Below are 20,602 nucleotides of genomic sequence, written 5' to 3'. Positions count from 1 at the left end.
CTGAGCTCACTCGAGGTGTGTGAGAGGCACAGAGGGGCCATCTGAACACAGCCTCCCCTTCCGCTTGGCCCTAACTGGCTGCAGGTCCCTTTCCCTGATCTGGCGTCCAGAGGTGGCGCCTCGGCAGCCCCGGGTTCCAGCTGAGTGGGAGCACATGCCTCACAGAGCCAACATCTGCCAGCCTGCATCTCGCTGAGCCCTCAGAAGCTCGGTTTGAGTCTGAGGAATCAATTCCAATCCAGTAAAGTACTTAAAGCTCAGGGCCTTTGATCTTTGCTTGGCAAAAACCCTCACTGCGGAGTTCTAGAAGCTCTGCCATTTCCCTTTTATCTGCCTTCTTTCATGCCGGCCCAGCCCTGCTCAGCAGCAGGGGCCTGCACAGTGCCAGACCTTCCTCCCGTCTGGAAGCTACTTTCTGATGCAGAGTGTGCGTGAAGGGTGGGGGTGGGGGGGAGATGATTTAGGGGGAGGAAGGAGGGAAGTTGTCTAAAGGAAGCAGAACAAAAACAGAATTAAAATGCATGTTTGTTATCTAAAAAGAAAGGCCTACCTTACATTTATGCTATATTTTAAAACTTTTCCTCAAAGGGCTTTGAAACGGAAAAAGTGTAGAATGGCTCCAATTCAACGGAGGCCCAGTTAAAATTCCTGACATGGCCCACTCTGGGTGGTACAGGAAACACAGTGCTATCTTTGCTGTTTTTGAACTTAAACAACTCAAGTTGTTAGTATGAGAGGAAAACAACATACATTTAAAAGCAAGTGGACTTTCTTCTCACAGCTGGCATAAACCTCAGCTGGTAATCCCATTTTATCTTCTCGTTCACAGTAGCTTATTTCAACGGATGTACATAATGTCCTATACAATTTCATAATGTATATATGCTAGGATACATTTGCCTTTAATGCAGTTATGGCATGTGTTGACCATTTCTATGCTCTATTAAAAGTGCATTAAGGGGGCCAGCCCAGTGGTGTAGTGGTTAAGTTCACACACTCTGCTTCAGTGGCCCAGGGTTTGTGAGTTCTGATCCTGGGTGCAGACTTACACACCATTCCTCAAGCCACTCTTGAGATGGCGTCCCACATACAAAACAGAGCAAGACTGACACAGATGTTAGCTCAGCAACAATCTTCCTCAAGCAAAAAGAGGAATATTGGCAACAGAAGTTAGCTCAGGGCCAATCTTCCTCAGCAAAAAAAATGCATTAAGGACATGATGACATTGTATTTTTTTGCAGGCTCTTAATTTTATAACAGACAAAGCACTGATAACTGAAATTGCATTAAAAAAACAGACAAACGTTCCCCTTACTGGTAAAATTTTAGTAGTGGTTTTAACTTTTTCCATTTTAAAGCTTCTGTGAATCCTTTGCTGGCCCCACCCTCGAGGTGGGGGAGAACTGGCTAAAAATATAAATGAAAGGAGGGAGAGATCAGAAGCAGCTAGATAATCAGATAATTGAAAGTTGACTTCAGGCAAGTTCTTTCTTTTCCCCCTTTCCTTTCCTGACTTGGGTAATAACATCTCTACTTTGGATTATGTTCAACACCAAGAAAACAAGTATCATCATTTAAGTTATAAAAACGAACCAAATTTCACAAAATAAAAAAATATAGCTTGGTACTAAGTATTAACATTCTAGGAAAAAACACAAGGAGTTTGGTATTTAAAAAAAACAACCTAACCTGCTTTCCTCATCCACTAACATCCAAAGTTAAGTAAATTTAAGACAGGCAATTTACCACCTCTATTGAAATGGATACATATTCTCCAATTTATATATGTTATAAAGTTCAAGGACAACTGGAAATTAAAATGCACTTCCCACAAAAACATTGATATAAATGGTGGATCAAGGGTTCCAGATGGTTCTACAACAAAAAGACTTCAACAAAAAGTCTTTGAACTAGATTTTAGTAATACTATATTTAGTGAAGAAAATGAATTCAAACACTTATCAGACACACTATTATCAGGGATAAAAAGTGCATAGGAAACAGAAGGCTGCATTACAAAATCTCAAACAAAAGGGTTGTTGATTAAAACAAAAAGACCCTAAAGACAACATCCTATATACAGCAATTGTGGCCATCTTTACACTGAGATTGGCTGAATTGTTGGGGTAGGTCTTCCTGATGGAGAGGCAGAGTCTTTCCTCTAAGCGGCCGGTGAGACAGACCCATTGCTTTGCCTCCTGATTCACTATCTCCATTAGCATTAGCTGGACCAGTCAGGGGTCAGGCATTAGGGAAAGACTATGCATCCATTTCTGATGCCCCTTCCATGACTCCCCTTCTTCCCAACTATTGTCCATCGACTTGCAGATGGGACATAGGAATCATTTTAGCTCTTTCTCCCCATTTAGACATAAAATGCAAATGCCTGCTTCAGATCTAAAACTGCTCAGTCTTTGGTTAAACGTACAATCAAGCAACAAGTGTAAATGAGTGATACCAGCTGCCTCATTTTTATGGAGAAGAGGAAAATGTTAGCCATCTGGAAAGGGATGGGGAGACGTGAGTCCAGAGAACGTGTTTGCAAGGGAAAAGATACGGCAGGTAAAATTGAGGCCCTAGCTTTGTCTTAGTGTCAACAAACTCACACAAGGCATGCACACACGGGCATGGAGGAGCTCCTTGACACGGAATTGAAAACAAAAGCATTTCTGCTTCATATAACAAATTATGGTTTATGGATGTCTGTGCTTTTACAACATAATTGGCTTGCACTGTTTAAAGGAGCTTCTTTGCTGAGGTCTCAAGCAAGGAAGCTAAACTCTACATTGAGGGAAAACAAGTATGCAACACACCAGGAGAGGAAGTACGAAGTTTCTTCCCATTTTCCTAGGCCCAGCGCCAGTCTTCAAGAACATTTCGAAACAAGCTGTTTGGCTTTGGCTTACTCCTACTCGGTGTGCAAATACCCAGGGCCTTTGTGTGACCTTTAGCAACCCAGGGCTACCCAGTACCCTCAAGTGCCCTGTCCTAAAACCCAGCCATTCTCTCCTTCCTCACTTCTACCCTTACCAAAACTTCCTTTCTCTCAGAGAAGGGGTTAGGGCCCCACCTGGTAGCAGAATCTCTTAAAATAATCAATAGTAAGGTAATATTGTCAATGATCAGGTAGTGAACATCTCTCTCAGAGACCTATGTTTTAAGACACAAAGCTTAAAATCTCAAATGAATCTCTAACTGGGAGAATTTCAGGCAAAAGAACAGAAAAGTGAAAAATGGAAGTCAGGCTGTCAGCACATCGTGGGAGATGGGGTTAACTTTCCAGGCAGCTCACACTGAGTGTGCACACAGCTCTTCTGGGCCATTTCCTACTTTCCATGGCTTCTTCCCTTTAGCTAAAGCTTAACCCAGAAATTCTCTACGACACCAATGGTCATTCTGGAGATCCCTCCTCACCCGCCCACCCAATGAGACAGGGGACTTTGCAGTGCGATGGGCAGAGGGAAATACAAGAACACAGAGGAAAAATGGCACACAGGGTGTAATGTTGCAAGTTGAGAGGCCTACTTTCAACCTAATACTAGCACATTACTGTTCATAATATATACGATACATAGTTTAGGTAAATTTTCATGTTATAAAAATATACAATAAAATCTTGTAAAAATCTCTGAAATGACTGATGCTTGATAATTCCCTTAAGGAAATAGCCTACAATAAAACCACAGTTATCAGCTAAGTTGCATCAATGTTTTTTCATTTTCTTTGATTTTTTCTCCTGGTCTTCTGTTATCTTTTCTGCAGGTCTCTTCTTCAACCCCTTCATTTTCCTGGTTTGTAGTTTGCTTAGGTCTTGCTTCTGCATATGAATCCTTCCATAAGTTGTACCAAAAGTATCATGAGAGATATTTTTCTTCTTCTTTGGCTATGAGACAAGAATATATATATTTAATAGTCTCTATTACCATGAACTGGTAAAAATCTAGTGTACAACAAATATCTTACTATTTCCATAGTGAGCGCCCCTTCAATGATATAAAGTCTATAGTCCCATAGACCTTTCTCCTCAAATTTAAGCGTACATACAAATCATTTGGGGATCTTGTTAAAACGCCGATTCTAATTCAGTAGGCCTAGGGTGGGACCTGAGATTCAGCCTTTCTAACAATTCCCAGGTAAACTGTCGTCAGACTACACTTTGAGAAGCAACACTACAGAATACAGTAACCATTGTCATGCACCAAGAGAATTTCCGGTGTTTAGCTTAAGGAACTGTAACTATCAGTTTAATCTTTATTGGCATTCCAGAGACGTCATTTCTATTTGTTTTTTAAAACCATTCAAAAGTCAAAACACATTTTTATGCAAGTTTGGGTTACACATGTTGTGCTCTAAATCCCATGTCTTCACAATGCCAAAATTGATTCTCTTTTTGGCTGAGAACTGGCAGTCTGAGCTACTAGAAAGCTCTCAGCCACACTTGATGCTTAGGTTTCTGCAATTCTTTTATTATCTTTTATGGTTGGCTTATTTGCTTCTTCCTCCTTTTCCTGGCTCGGAGAGTCTAATTGTATCTATTTTATTGATCTCTTTTTCGTATGTCCTCTAATGTAATATGCCACAAATCCCTTTTGGAAAGAAGAGTGGAATGTACAGATAAATATGGCACCAATCTGCTGATTATGTACCTTGAGGGCTTTTGGTGTTTTCATAGATAACTTATAGAGGTCATCGGATGCCAGATGTGTCCTCCTCAGAACCAGATCCAACGAGGGTCCCATCTCTTCTAATTCAATCCGTGGTGTTCTGCAACCGGATTTCTTCAACAGCAACCTTTATGAAATAGGAAAAAAGAAATGTTGCTTTGACTGATAAAAGTCCTATTACTCCCAAATATTTTTGTTCAAGAGAATTACAGTTCCATAAAATAACATAAAATCTTTAGGAAGGCTAAGCTTCTTAAATACGTTATACATTTAGGCCAAGTGTGTTCTTTGGTTCACTTTTTTTTAAAAATCAAAAATAAAAGTATATGACACTGTTGCGAAACAGCAAGTGAGACAGACAATTCTTCTAAGAAACAGAATCCTTTGATTTGACTTCACCTTACATAAGATTTACGTAAGTAATAAAACTAATTTTAATTGGGTCTTTGAAACATTATGTTCACATGATTAACAAATTCTTGTTTCTCTAAGACTCATTCAGAATCAACTTTTCTTCATAGCACAGACATTTGCTGATCTCTGTAGATTGGAATAAACTTTAAAATCTTAATATAACAAAAGCACAACTTTCTGGATACCATTTGTCCAAACAGCTCTGGATCTGGAAACATCGAGGGACAGAGAGGGGAGGAGGGGAGACTGGGAAATTGCTTTTGTGAGTGACACCACACGAACAGCTGAAAGACCTGAAGATTATTTGAGCTAAAAGACTCAGTTTGTTACAGTGGGCAGATCTCCACACGGAAAAAAGAAGTGATTAAACAACAATGTTTATAAAAGATCAGTCACTTACTTCACGCAAAAGCTGGAGTGTGAGAGAGGCAACAGGTGCCATGAGAGAAGAGAAAGAACAGATGAGGAAAGCACAGCAAGGAATACCTGAGAGAGCAGCAAACACCAGGAGGAAGTGAGTGTGCACAAGCTCACTAGCAGCCCTTTGGGCCCAAAGTGCGTCACATGCAGACGGCCAACCAATACAGTTCACCCACGGGAGGCACACTTACCGATCGCAGGAAGAGCCATAGTGACAGACTGTGTCAGACACAGCTATTTATACCCAATTGAACAAGGCAACCCGCCCCCCCAAACCAGCATAGGATACGTAAAGAGCAGAAGGATTAAACAAACAAACAAGCTATACGAACATTAAAAGATAAAATGAACATTAGTACGGGACTTGAAGGGAGCAAGCACAGGGAAAAAGTCTGAACAAGAGCCCTTAGGCCACTCTCTTCATAGTGGTTCCAGGAGAAGAGACCTGAGAGAATGCCTGTCTCGGGCTCACTGCGGGGGATATATTTTTACGAGCTGAAGTTGGCTGGTCCAGGGCATCTTCCCTAAGATCGAATTCCAAGCATCTAAGAGCAGTGACCATATGACTGTCATATCACACATACTGCTGCATTTGCATCCATATTTTCAGTACCTCCAAATAAATGATATTTATAATGAACTCATATCAAGATTAATATCTTAATGAATACAAAACTGCTCATTTTCAGCTAAATGGGAAACCTGGCAATCCAGAACAGCTCATGGCACACCTTATGGATTCAGATCACCCAAGTACCACTGGACATGACAAAACTCCACTAAAGCATCTTTTTATTTATACAGGTGTCTTCCTAACAAAGTAATTTTTTGAGTGGTAAATACAATTAAGATTATTTCAGAATAACTACGTATGTTGCTCTTTATTGAAGAATTAAGTTACAGAGCCATACTGTCTGTGTAAATGATCTAGTCTGAATCACTTCACTGAGCATGCTTCCTGGTAGATCAAATAGATAGAAACAGAAGGAAACTCTCAGTTTTCAGTTCTCTGCATATGGTTTCTGGTGACAGACCTATCATCCCTTCTCTTCAGTAAGACCTCAAACAGTGAAATCTAGAAGCTACAAGTATCAATTGTTAATCCTCTAAAAAGCAACCCGTTTACTCTTTCTCAGAGGAAAAGTATTAATGGAGAATTTACAAATAATTTTTGTAATCACGCTAAGCAAAATGAAGAGACTATTAAACACCGCCTCACTAAAACAAAAGTAAAACCATTCCCTTCACCTGCATCCCATCATACACACTGTAGCTTTTTTTTTTAAATAGACATTTCAACTCCAGGCCTTTATATTTTCAACCAAATATCTACTGTCCAGAACTTTGACATCATAAGCCTAATCTCCGTCTCAGATCCTCGGTTTTCCCTCTAAGCTCTAAATCAAAAGTGACACTCGGTTCTGCAAGCTCTATGGTACAAGGTGCAGGGACACAAAGACAAACAGTCCAGTTCCTTCACTCTCAAATGGGCTCAGGCTATTAGATATGTTGATAGGCAAATTCTATATATTTTAAAATATTATTTGCCTATTTCTTGAGAAAGACTGGCATTACCACTCTGGTTTGAACTGTAATTTCCTTATATTCCTCCCTTCTATATCCCTCTCTTCCGCCAACAGAAGAGATTTTCATCACCTAAACCCTTTGTCTAGAATGTTGTGTTTGCTTTTTAAAAGTATGCTGGGGCCGGCCCAGTGGCACAGCAGTTAAGTTCACACGTTCCGCTTCTCGGCGGCCCGGGATTTGTGGGTTCGGATCCCAGGTGCGGACGTGGCACCGCTGGGCAAAAAGCCATGCTGTGGTAGGTGTCCCACGTATAAAGCAGAGGAAGATGGGCATGGATGTTAGCTCAGGGCCAGTCTTCCTCAGTGAAAAGAGGCAGATTGACAGTAGTTAGCTCAGGGCTAATCTTCCTCAAAAAAGAAAAAAAAGTATGCTAACACTTTCTGTTTTGCCTATTTCTCCCTTTAAAACCTAGTCAATGCCATGGCAAAGGCAAACGTGGCAGTTACTGAAGATTTTCTGTTTCATATTAATGGCTCTGGCCATATAGTGAATAAAATTCTCCAAGGAATACAAATAGTCACTCATGTATAAGGAATTAATTATTATAGGATACAGAGGAAGAGGTCAGTAACACTGATTTATTTCCCCAAAAGGCTAGGTCAAAGGTTATACTAACATTATTTCCCGTTCAGAGGTCCTTTCATCCAAAAAGCTCAAAACCATTTTATAAGCCTTACTAACCTTCACAAAGAATGAGTGTGAATATTAACTATTATCTTTTACCAACTGCTTAAGGGCTGGTTCGCAGTAAAAGAAAGAGGGCAGGACGTCGTGGTGCAGCCTGCAAGACTGGCCTGAGGAGTCGCTAAGTCAGACACACTTCTGTCACATCCCCACCTCTATTTGCACCCCTCTCCCTCTTCTAAAGGAGGACCATCCATCTCAGAGGGGCCTCAGAATTACCTAAATGGTATCGCTACACTTTACAAATGACAAACAGATACCCTGAGAAGTGCCTTGCCTATGTCATGTGGCTGACCCAGCCCAGAGTAGGTCACTAGGCTCAGAAGTGATGCTCATTCCTGGGACACTTCTTTCTTCCCCTCCCAAGTGTGGCACAGCCCCTAGAGATTAAGCTGATCCACATTTAGTGATTTTCCCAGTAGCAGCTTGCTGTCAACCACACTGTCCATTTTCTATTTCAAATCAATAGCTAAGAGACGTTACAAGGCATATATGAAACACCTAAAATTTTACACTGCAGTCTCTGTTTTTTTTCATTTTTTATTTTTTTGCTGAGGAAGATTAGCCCTGAACTAACATTTGTTGCCAGGCTTCCTCTTTTTGCTTAAGGAAGATTGTCACTGAGCTAACATCTGTGCCAATCTTCCTCTATTTGTATGTGGCATGCCACCACAGCATGGCTTGACGAGCAGTGTGTAGGTCCACACTGGGATCCACACCCCTGAACTGGGACCAGCAAAGCAGAGCACACCGAACTTAACCACTCTGCCAGGGGCTGGCCCCTGGTCTCTGATTTTAAAAATTCCAACTTTTTTTTTTCCTTTATAGGAACTGCCATGCCAACCTAACAGTGATTCCAGCAATTATATTCTTCTTAAAGTATGTGGATGAGTAGATATATTAGTTACACTGCTAATTTATCCTTGTTCTGAAGTCTGCTTTGCTAATTTTCCATCCAATTTATTTCTCCAATATATATCTCTTCATCTCTTTACAAATTAATCTTTCTTTTCACTAAATACAAGTTCTGATACAAATGAATACTTTCTTTGAAATTGTTCAACATGAAAGAGTTTTAGGTTATTGTTATTATTCATTCTCAAAGATGGTTACCTTTATATCTTTGGCTCCTTTATATCCCTAGCGTCTCCTTGTTTAACACAAATTTTCAAAAAGATTTTTCTTATGTTAGTGATTTTTAATCTTTTATTTCTTGTTCTATAAACAGGAGTCACCAACTTTATAATATATTCTTAAAAGCCCCAAAATCAAGTTTGGAAATTCAAACAACAGACTTAAGGGGCTTTCAATCTCAACTAGCTGAAAACAACATTAAAATCTCTAATTACATCTTGCAATCACGTGGATATTTTATTGTATTTTGCCTTACTATTATTATTATTATTACTTTGATGAGGAAGATTGGCCTTGAATTAACATCTGTCTCCAATCTTCCTCTTTTTGCCTGAGGAAGAGTGCCCCTGAACTAAGATCTGTGCCCATCTTCCTCTATTTTATATGTGGGACACTGTCACAGCACGGCTTGACGAGTGGTGTATAGGTCTGTGCCCAAGATCTGAACCTGTGAACCCCGGGCCGCAGAAGTGGAGCGCACAAACCTAACCACTACACCACTGGGCAGGCCCCCTCACTATTATTATTTAAACAAGCAGAAAATAGAAAAACGGAAGTGGTGGTACTAATCATATGGTGAAAAGAACTGAATATCTCTGACACAACGCAACTGAGACAAAGATGGAAACTGCCAACAAAACAGGTAAATATTTAGCTTCATTTGGACATTCACACAACAGAAGCTGGTCAACCATGTATTCCACTGTGAAGAAGAAAAAAATTAAAAACCATGGATGAAATGCTGAAGTCCACAAATGGTCACACAAACAGCATGACTGCACAGAAGACACTGTCAACACTGAGCTGTCAGCTCTCAGGCTGCACTGTCATGCACAACTCAAAATGGACATCAGTCTGAACTCAATGTTCAAAGGAAGGTTGTTTGTGGGGAGTCAATGTATTCTCTAGGAAAGTGTGGGCTCTATCAGTCAGTGCCAACACTTTATCTTAGTTAAGAAAAAAAACTTGGGCTGGCCCGGTGGCACAGTGGTTAAGTGCACATGTTCCACTTCAGCGGCCCGGGGTTCACCGGTTCGGATCCCGGGTGCGGACATGGCACCACTTGGTAAGCCATGCTGTGGCAGGTGTCCCACATATAAAGTAGAGGAAGACGGGCAAGGATTTTAGCTCAGGGCCAGTCTTCCTCAGCAAAAAGAGGATGATTGGTAGCAGATCTTAGCTCAGGGCTAATCTTCCTCAAAGAAAAAACAACTCATGCTTACAACAATATTGTAATAACTTTGTATGATGGCAGATGGTTACTAGTCTTCCCAGGGTGATCATTTTGTAATGTAAATAAATGTCAAAACACTGTGCAGTACACCTGAAACAAACGCAGTATCGTATGTCACCTCTACTTCAATTTTAAAAAAAAGTCATGCTTACCTCAAGAGGTGCAACTGTAGCATATCACTAAGCTGCTTTTTTTGTGTTTAAGATTGGCACCTGAGCTAACAATTGTTGCCAATCTTCTTCTTCTCCCGAAAGCCCCCAACTACATAGTTGTATATTCTTGTTGTGAGTGCCTCTGGTTGTGCTGTGGGACGCCGCCTCAGCATGGCCTGATGAGCGGTGCCATGTCTGCACCCAGGATCCAAACCAGCAAAACCCTGGGCTGCTGAAATGGAGCGCGTGAACTTAACCATTCGGCCACAGGGCCGCCTCCTCATTAAGCTTTTTAATGAAAACAAAATCAGTTTGTTAGGATCCATATTTATATTGTGGTGGGGGTAGGGCTAGAAAGCCTACACGGGAGACAGAGGATAAAATGAATCTAGCCACTGAATCTCCTTATTCCTTCCAGACTACATTTTTTAGACTCAGGGATTTGAGATTTGCTTTGGCTGGCCTAAGACCTGCAGCTTGGTGCTCTAAATCCGGTCAAGAAAAATAAGGAGAGACTGCATAAAAGCAGGGGGGTGAAGACTCACTGAGTGTTCTAAGCTCAGAGGGAGTGCAGTGCTGGATGCTCTGGGGCCCTGGAAGAGTGGGGTTCAGAGGCAGACGCTGGCAGGGGAAGGACAGGCTTGAGGATCAGCACGGAGCTGCCGTGCCACAGCTATTCTGCAAACTCTCCAAACAAACTTTTGGCCAGAAACCAATTCTAAGTTTAAGCTCCATAAAACAGTCACGCTAATGGGCCAAGCTTGAGGATTAACAAAAACATGCCAAGAAACGCACTTACTTATAGCTTCGAAAGTAAATCTTCCCATTCAATGCAGTGAAGTGCAGAACATACTCTAAACCAGCCAGGCGGATATTTGATACTGTGGGGCCTCTGAAGAAATCTACAAGTACATATTAGGTTGTTAAAAAAAAAAAGGCTAACACACTTTTAAAATTCAGTTACAAAGAACTACGTTCTAAATGCTCTGTTTTATATACTAATACTCACCTAAAGAGATAAGACAGGTTTCACAAAAACTGATCCCTAAAAAATGTCTGGCGATCCCACCCTCCACCATTTAACCTCATGACTTTACTTCTGTGTTTTGTTCCGTGAGCCCTCGAATTTTTCAGTTTTGAAGTTCTCCCTCTAAGCTAGTGCTCAGCATTGGAGTGTATCATATTATCACGGATATTACTTTTTAAAAAATGTATAGCAAGGGATAAAATTTCAATCTATAAGACAGGTAGTCTAAGATGGCAAATTTCTACAGAAATGGGTATGCAAACTTTGACTATTAAATCAAACTCACCTTTGTTTTATGGCGGAGGCCAACAAGTAAGAAAATTCTAACAAGAAATCTCAATTATATGAGCAAAAATTAACAAATTAAACTGTTAAATCAGAAAAGAACCATCGAGATCAATGAGTAGGCTGTTTTCCTACAGTGTGTAATCAAACCATTGGTGGCACATGAGATAATTTCAAACGACATACAGGCAGACCTAATTTCCTATGTATTATTTATCGTATTGTATACCATTTCCTATTCATGGTAGGGACATAAATTTCCTTTTAAAAAGAGGAGTCAATTTAAAGAAAAATCTCTAGCGAACAACACTATGGATACTACATGACTTGGCTAAAGTTAGGAAGGTGGTGCATAAAGAAGTTTGGAAAACAGTGATCAAGTTTAGGCCCCTCATTTTAAAGCTAAGATTGAACCCCGAGGAGGCTAAATGGAAATACATGAACAATATTTAGCTAAGAGAAAGTTACAGACAAAGTTCATCCAGCTTAATTACTCAGGAGGAGCTGCCCCAGGCAGGTGATGCAGTGCACACATCTTTGGTTGTTTGCTTTTTCTTTCCCGTGGTTAACCAAAAAAAACCCAAAAACCCAGCACTGATATGCATAAAACAGACACAAGTGTGTGCGCACATGTATACACCACCCTTCCCTACTCCCCTGAACAAAAATCCCACAGGGATGTTTCTAAAAACCAAGCATATACTTTTCAAGGTATATATATATATATATATAATATTTTATTGATTGATTGATTGATTGAGGAAGATCAGCCCTGAGCTGACATCTGTGCCCATCTTCTTCCATTTTATATCTGGGACACCTGCCACAGAATGGCTTGAAAAGCGGTACGTATGTCTGCAGCCAGGATCTGAACAGCTGAATCCCAGGCGGCTGAAGCAGAGTGTGCAAACTTAACCACTGCACCACTAAGCTGTCCCCCCTTTTCAAGGTATTTTGATAGAATTTTTTTACCCCTGAGGAAGATTTGCCCTGAGCTAACATCCGTGACAATCTTCCTCTATTTTTTAGTATGTGGGCCGCCAGCACAGCATGGACACTAAGAGAGCAGCAGAGGTCCACACTTGGGAACCGAACCCAGGCTGCCAAAGTAGAGCGCACTGAGCTTAGCCACTAAGCCACCAGGGCTGGCTCTAAATTTTGATCATAATTAATGAAGAGTTTTCCCATGATTTTGCCAAAACCTGATTCTCCTTCAGTGACCAAGTTAATAAAGCCCCACTCACTACTGTGGTAGGGTTACTGAAGTCAAGAGTCATTCTGGGGAACAAGATATGTACATTCCAGTTTCCCCTGAAACAGCTTTTGTAATGCAAACCTTGGAGGCATATGTGCTTTTTCCATAAGCTTTTAAGACTGAAAAGGAAAGAAGAAAAAACAGAATGAAATGAAGGTAGAAAGTTTTAAGAACACTGACCCTTACCTCACACCATACACAAAAATAAACTCAAAATGGATCATAAACCTAAATGTAAAACCTAAAATTGTAATACTTGGAGAAGAAAATTTAAGAGAAAAATCTTTGCGATCTGGGAATATGCAAAGGTTTCTTAAAACACAGTAAGAACATATCATTAGAAAAAAACCTGACTTTTAAAAAATTTAAAAAGATTGCTCTTTAAACATCATTAAAAGGCAAGCCATAGACTAACAGAATATATTCAAAGGCTATATACCAGAAAAAGAGACAAAGGACTTATTTCACACACATACACCCCTCTTATTACTCAATAATAAGAAGACAAATAACTCAATTAAAAAAAAAGGTCAGGCAAAGATTTGAACACTCTGCTAAAAGATATATGAATGGCCAATAAGCACATGAAAAGATGTTCATCATTTATCATCAGAAAATGCAAATTAAAACTACAATGATACCACTATTTTATTTTGTGGATTTTACTGGAAACACATTACTATCACTATACAACGCCCATTTGAATAACTAAAATTAAAAAGAATGGTCTACCAAGTATTGGCAATGAGGTGCAGTAACTGGAGCTTTCATACACTCTTGGTGGGGATGTAAAATGGTAAAACTATGTTGGAGAACAGTTTGATAGTTTCTTAAAATGTTACACACACACTATTCAAATAATCTAACCATTCCATTCCTTGGTATCTACCCAAAAGAAATTCAAACATACATCCACACAAAAATTTACATATAAACGTTCATAGCAGCTCTTCTGGTAATAGTCAAAAGCTAGAATCAATCTAAATGCCCATAAACAGATGAAGGGACAAACAAATTATGGAATAATTATAAATGGAATACTGCTTGGCAATAAAAAGAAATGAAGTTTGGATATACACAACAAAATGATGAATATCAAAACAAATTAAGTGAAAGAAGACAGGCCAAGAAAAATACATACTGTATGATTCCATTTATCTAAAATTCTAGAAAAACGCAAACTAATCTACGACAGTAGGTAGATCAACGTTTGCTTAGAGTAGAGAAAAGGGATGGATTGCAAAGGGGCACAGGGAAATTTTAGGGGATGATGGAAAGTGTATCTTGATTGCAGTAGTGTTTTCACAGGTGTATAGCTATGTCAAAATCCATCAAATTTTCAATCTTTATGTGTACTTGACTGTATGTAAATTATACCTCAAAAGTTGTTTAAAATGAAAAAAATTTAAAGCAATCCCCCAACAATTGAAAACAAAATGAAATGAACCTGTGTATTGAGATTGAGCTGGAGGCATTATCATACAGAAAAGAACTCTTCAAGTGACTTCAAAACACAGAAATTTGACCATTTATTCCTAATAGGATGTATCTTATAGACAAACAGAACTGGAAAAAAACCACAAAAATCAAAAAACCTTCAACTGCATTCAATATTCATATTAGTAGCAGTAATACCGATACCTCATTCTGAGACTGCTGTGTGCGTAGTACAGTATAAAGTAAATGCGTAATTACGGTGGAGTCACTGAGAATCTGGATTTTTGTCATGGATAAAACGAGGTACATACATGAGGTCAATGAAGTAAAGATCCTTTCGTCCTAAAGTTGAGTTGGAAGTTTCAGTATGAACTCACGATATATTTTATCTTAGCAAACAAACATATTTCATACTTTTGTCCACTAAAAAAGCCTAAAAACAATGACAAACCCCCAAAAAAATCCCTAGGACCCAGACTGTGATTTCTAAAATAATTTCTCACTTAAAAACACCCAGGGCTCCTTAGAGAAATAGCTGATTCCAGGCCTGGGGATATGACAGTACAAGAAGAGTCTGAACTATCAAAAGGGTGATGGATTAAAACATGTTGAGGGGCTGGCCCCGTGGCTGAGTGGTTAAGTTCACACGCTCCGCTGCAGGCGGCCCAGTGTTTCGTTGGTTCGAATCCTGGGCACAGACATGGCACTGCTCATCAAACCACGCTGAGGCAGCGTCCCACATGCCACAACTAGAAGGACCCACAACGAAGAATATACAACTATGTACCAGGGGGCTTTGGGGAGGAAAAGGAAAAAATAAAATCTTTAAAAAAAAATGTGTTGAAACTCAGAATACTTGCAAAAAGGCAGACTCTAAAATGGGCAGGGATAATGGTTGAGATAAAAAGGGACATATTATGAGTACAGGGATAAGGATAAGAACCTGGTTAAACGGAAGTAAGGAGGGGGAAGAGGCAGAAGACAAACAGATTAAAGCCAGAAGGAAAGCCCCAGTTTGGATTTTTCAATGGATCAATTCCAAGCACAAATAAGATCTCAAGTGTGCCTGTGTCCATGAGTAAACACATTGGGAAAGCGCACAGGTAGCTGACCAGGGTGTTGATGGGAAAGACTAGGAGACGGGGAGTCAGAGAATAGATAAGATCCTGATTCTGCCATTTACTAGCTCTTCACTCCGGACAAGTTAGGTAACTAGTCTCAATTTCTTCATCCATAACATGGGAATAACATTACCTTAATGAACGGAATTTTTTTTTTTCTTAAAGATTTTATTTTTCCTTTTTCTCCCCAAAGCCCCCTGGTACATAGTTGCATATTCTTAGTTGTGGGTCCTTCTAGTTGTGGCATTGTGGGATGCTGTCTCAGCACGGCTCGATGAGCGGTGCCATGTCCTCGTCCAGGACTTGAACCGGCAAACCACTGGGCCACTGCAGTGGAGCATGTGAACTTAACCACTCGGCCACTGGGCTGGCACCTGAACAGAATGTTTGTGTCTCCCCCAAATTCATATGTTAAAACCCTAGTGTGGCTGCATTTGAAGATGGGGCCTCTAAGGAAGTAATTAAGGTTAAATGAGGTGTGTCAGAAAGGTGGGGCCCTGAGCCCACAGGATTAGTGCCCTTATAAGAAGAGACACTAGAAAACTGCCACCCTCTTTCCTCGGTCTCTCTCTCCCTTTCTGCCTTCCCTGCACACACATGGACTAAAAGCCATGTGAGCACACAGCAAGAAGCCAGCAAGAACCCTCACCAGAACTTTGCTCCTGGACTTCCAGCCACCAGAACTACGAGAAAATAACTTTCTGTCGTTTAAGCCACCCAGTCTATGGTATTTTGTTCTGGCAGCCTGAACAGACTACTGCAATTATCTTTGTAGAGAGGCAGAAAGGATTAAATTTAATAAATTACCTGACCTAATCTATGGCAGTTATTTTATTATACATTTTTCAAGTGGAATAAGAATTAGGAAATGAGAAATGTTAAAAAAAAATTAAAACAACGACCACTGATGGAGATAAGGGCAACAAAGAAAAAGCAACCCACTTAGGTAGCTAAGTTTAAGGTAGGCCTTAAACGAACATTTAACAAAACTAACCTTTTACCTGATTTACTATCATCTTTATAGACAATGAATAGTCATATAAAAAATGAACCATAAAAATTAGGATGGACTGAATCTAAACATAGGTATTTCCTGGCTTCCTATAAAGAAAAGCAGGACCTGCTAAGATTAACTACAAATCTATATAATATTTAAGAAAGCAAAACAGAAGCAAAATTCAGAATGAACAAAATGAGTACCTGGCATGAAAATGCTAAAGTTAAGAAGGTAACTTTTCTTTCTGGCGAATCACACACAAAAGAAGAACTTCCTAGAAGGAAGAGAGCCCTTGATAAAATTCTTTCTCCCTACTGCTCTACTTTACTTCATCTGAACACACGACATAAACCAAGAAGTCTGCAGCCGTCTTACTTCATATTTATATTAAAAACTCAACTCCCCTCAGAGCCTGAGAAGCTCACTCCATTCCTCTACCTTTCTTTCTCGGGCTTTCCCCAGATTCCTTTTTGGTTTTCGCTCCCTCACCCTCATCACTGCATTATGTGGTCATTCCTGCCATCTAGTGGAAGCACAAAATAAGATAAAGTTTTTATAAAAACCATTTAAACAAAAGCCCTCTCTGTTATAACAAATTATAGTATAAGTACTCCCCTTACTGACAGTTAATAATTACACGGAAGAACTAGAGGAAAAAAAGACAGGAAATCTGGGCCAATGGAATACAAGTAATAGAAACCTTGGCTGAAAAAACACCCTTGGTATTTGGGGGTATGTAATGTTGGAAGAAGGAAATGGTGGTCATTATTATGATTTTTAATTCATGAAAAGTACAGGTAAGAACCTATAGCAAAGACTCTCAAGGGAACTGTTCACCTTGGGCAAGATGAACAACAGAGGCAGGAAAGCTCAGGTTTTGGGTTTTGATTCTGACTCACATACTTACCAGCTCTCTGACTCTCCATTTTTCCATCTGTAAAATGGAATGTCATCAAACTCAAGAGCTTTATTAAGGATTAAACAGATAACATTTGTACTCAGTTTTTTAAAAAATAGCCATTATTCTATAATTACCAAGACAAAAAATAACAAATGTTGGAGAGGATGTGGAGAAAAGGGAACCCTCACACAATGCTGATGGGAATGCAAAGTGGTGCAGCTACTATGGAAAACAGTATAGAGATTTCTCAAAAGATTAAAAATAGAAATACCATATGATCCAGCTGTCCCACTACTGGGTATTTATCCAAAGGACTTGAAATCAACAATCCAAAGAGATTTATGCACCTCTATGTTAGCTGCAGCATTATTCACAATAGCCAAGATGTGGAAGCAACCCAAGTGCCCACTGACTGACGAAAGGATAAAGAAGATGTGGTATGTATATACAATGGAATACTACTCAGCTATTAGAAAAAAAAAGGGAGAGAGACAAAATTGTCCCATTTGCACTAACATGAATGGAGCTTGAGGGTATTATGTTAAGTGAAATAAGCTAAACAGAGAAAGACAGACACTGTGTGATCTCACTCACATGTGGAAATTAATAAACAAATAAATGGACAAAGACAACAGATGAGTGGTTACCAGAGGGGAAGGGGGTCAGAGAGTCAGCAAAATGGGTAAGGGGGCAGATATATATGGTGACAGATAAAAATTAAACTATTGGTAGTGAGCATGATGCAGTATATACAGAAACTGATAAATAATAATGTACACTTGAAATTTCACAATGTTATAAACCATTATGACCTCAATAAAATAAAAAGAAAAAATAGCCATCATTAATAAGAGAAATGAGAAGTTCTGAACATTGTAATCCCAACAATGAGACCATAAGTAATTCCAACAGCCAGCCCTGGTGGTATAGTGGTTAGGATTCGGTGCTCTCAACGCCATGGCCTGGGTTCACTTCCTGGTCAGGGAACCATTCTACCCACCTGTTGGTTGTCATGCTGTGATACTGAAAGCTACACCACCAGTATTTCAAATACCAGGAGAGTCACCCATGGTGGACAGGTTTCATTGGAGCTTCCAGACAAAGACAGACTAGGAAGAAGGACCTGGCCACCCGCTTTGGAAAAAAATTGGCCATGAAAACTCTACGAGTAGGGGCCGGCCCCATAGCTGAGTGGTTAAGTGCGCGCTCAGCTTCGGCGGCCCAGGGCTTCGCTGGGTCGGATCCTGGGCGTGGACATGGGACCACTCATTAGGCCATGTTAAGGCAGTGTCCCACATACAACAACTAAAAGGACCCACAACTAAAATATATAACTATGTACTGGGGGGATTTGGGGAGAAAAAGCAGAAAAAAAGAAAAAAAAAAACCCTATGAGTAGCAACAGAGTATTGGTTGACCTAGTGCTAGAGGGTGACAGGATAGTACAAAAAGACCGGGTCGTGTTTCACTCTGCTGCACACAGGGTCACCAGGAGTCAGAATCCACTCAACAGCACTAACAACAAAATCTCAAGTAAGGAAAATGACAGAAATGAGTCTGTCTACAAACCTTTTTCAGTCGGCTCAGATTTGTAAAGAGCATGTACACAATTTAATTTATTTATAACATATACTCTAATAACTTTTAAAAAGTGATCTAGACTACTGTATCTAAAAATCCCAAAGAAAGGCAACCAAAAAAGTGTCATAGCTTATAAGAATGGTGCAAGAAAAGCACAAATGGAATAAATTATTTAAACTTAAGAAAATGCTGCTGAGTATCAGAAAACTTCATATCTCTAGGGACAAACTAAATTACTTTCCAGAGTTAGAAAAGAGCTGGCAGATGTGATCACAGAATATTAAGTATTAGTAACCTTTAAGAAATCATGGAGAACGAAAGTGCCAGCTTTTCAAAATAGGGCAGAAAAAGCGGTTTAAAATTGATAAATTTAATGTGAATCCCAGATAATGACAGTAACCGTAGACTGGATTTTAAGAAGGTGACTTGTCAACACATAGGCAAGGATGTAGTCATTATATAAATCATTAGGACCCAGCATAGTTCACTAAGAGTAAGTCAACTCCAAAACCACCTTACAAGGTTATTGTGAAAATGAAGCAACATATATAACGTACAGGCCTGACACTTAGGATGACGAAGATAATGAAATAAAAGGAGCCAGGGAGGTCACTGAGGGTTTCCTGGGAAAGAAAGTTGATCTGAAACTTGCAAGAACCAAAGAAACCAGATAAATAAGAATGAAATCAGAAAAGACAATACGAACGGGCATGGTATACTTTCAATAAACCACTTTTTTAATGGAAGAGGGAGGAAGGAGATCAAAAAAGCAAGTTATGTGGGGTCGTAACGTGAAAAGTCATACATCAAACTAAGAAAAAGTAACAGAGATTTCCGAGTTGGAAGTGAGTGGTTTATAACAATCTTGAAAATCTAACTTTCCAATTTTCTGAATTTAATTTAATGATAATAATGACAGGAGGTGGGTGCAAGCATTTTATAAAGTGTAAAATGCTATATAAATAGGTTGATACCAAAGTTACTAAAAATAATAATGATCCATAGAATATAACATCCCTTTAACTGTCCCCTGTTGCTAGTGGGGAATAAAGAAGATAACGAAAAGGAAAAAAAGAGATCAGGAAGAAAAAGGAGGAAGAAAAAGCTGTATACCTAGAGCGAAGTGGAAAGTGCCCCAGTGACATCTTAGACTGTCCACTTGAGCTCCCCCTACTTGGAGTAAATATTAAAATACTTACCAATAAGGAGACTTTTTAGCCTTCTGTAGTCTTCTGTTACATCAAAATCATCACCAGCAAATATTAACATAGGTTTTGTTCCCTCTGGACATTTACTATTCTACGAAATGAAAAAAAATTGTAATTATATAATTATCAAGTCTAAACCGTTTGTATGCTAATTAAAGTGTTGCAGTCAATACTTATATACAGTGATTTGTTTTCATATTTTCTTAACTGTCCTAAAACTATGTCTATGAATACTAATTTTAGACTTAAAACTAGAGTTGGGATTTTTAAACTTACAGATTTTTATACTAAAAAATAATTTTTCACTCCACTCCCTCACACTGCCAAATTAGTGGTTAAAGAATGATCTAAGCTACCTTTTAACATTATTCTATGCAAATAATAAAATAAAAAGCTAAACTTACTGTAGAATAAACATAGCCCTCTAATAGCCAGCATCCCAGAATCAAAATAAATTTAACTTCTTTGAATTATTTGTACCACTCTGCCTTTCCTACTGTA

General features: G+C 39.4%; 1 protein-coding gene across 2 annotated transcripts in view; it reads right to left on the bottom strand.

Moving 5' to 3' along the window:
* Positions 1 to 1,911: 1,911 nt before the first annotated feature.
* RPF2 (ribosome production factor 2 homolog) overlaps positions 1,912 to 20,602 on the bottom strand; it is a 32,556-nt gene continuing 13,865 nt past the window's right edge. For both annotated transcript variants that reach the window (XM_014866190.3, XM_070496290.1), the window contains 4 exons: positions 20,093 to 20,192; positions 11,089 to 11,191; positions 4,647 to 4,791; positions 1,912 to 3,883 (listed from right to left, as the gene is read on the bottom strand). In XM_014866190.3, coding sequence (XP_014721676.1) covers positions 3,704 to 3,883; positions 4,647 to 4,791; positions 11,089 to 11,191; positions 20,093 to 20,192 — 528 coding nt within the window. In that variant the 3' untranslated portion in view covers positions 1,912 to 3,703. The remainder of the gene's footprint in view (positions 3,884 to 4,646; positions 4,792 to 11,088; positions 11,192 to 20,092; positions 20,193 to 20,602) is intronic.

Source organism: Equus asinus, chromosome 24 (assembly GCF_041296235.1).
Source record: "Equus asinus isolate D_3611 breed Donkey chromosome 24, EquAss-T2T_v2, whole genome shotgun sequence".
Lineage (NCBI taxonomy): Eukaryota > Metazoa > Chordata > Mammalia > Perissodactyla > Equidae > Equus > Equus asinus.
This window is presented reverse-complemented; position numbering and strand designations above follow the sequence as displayed.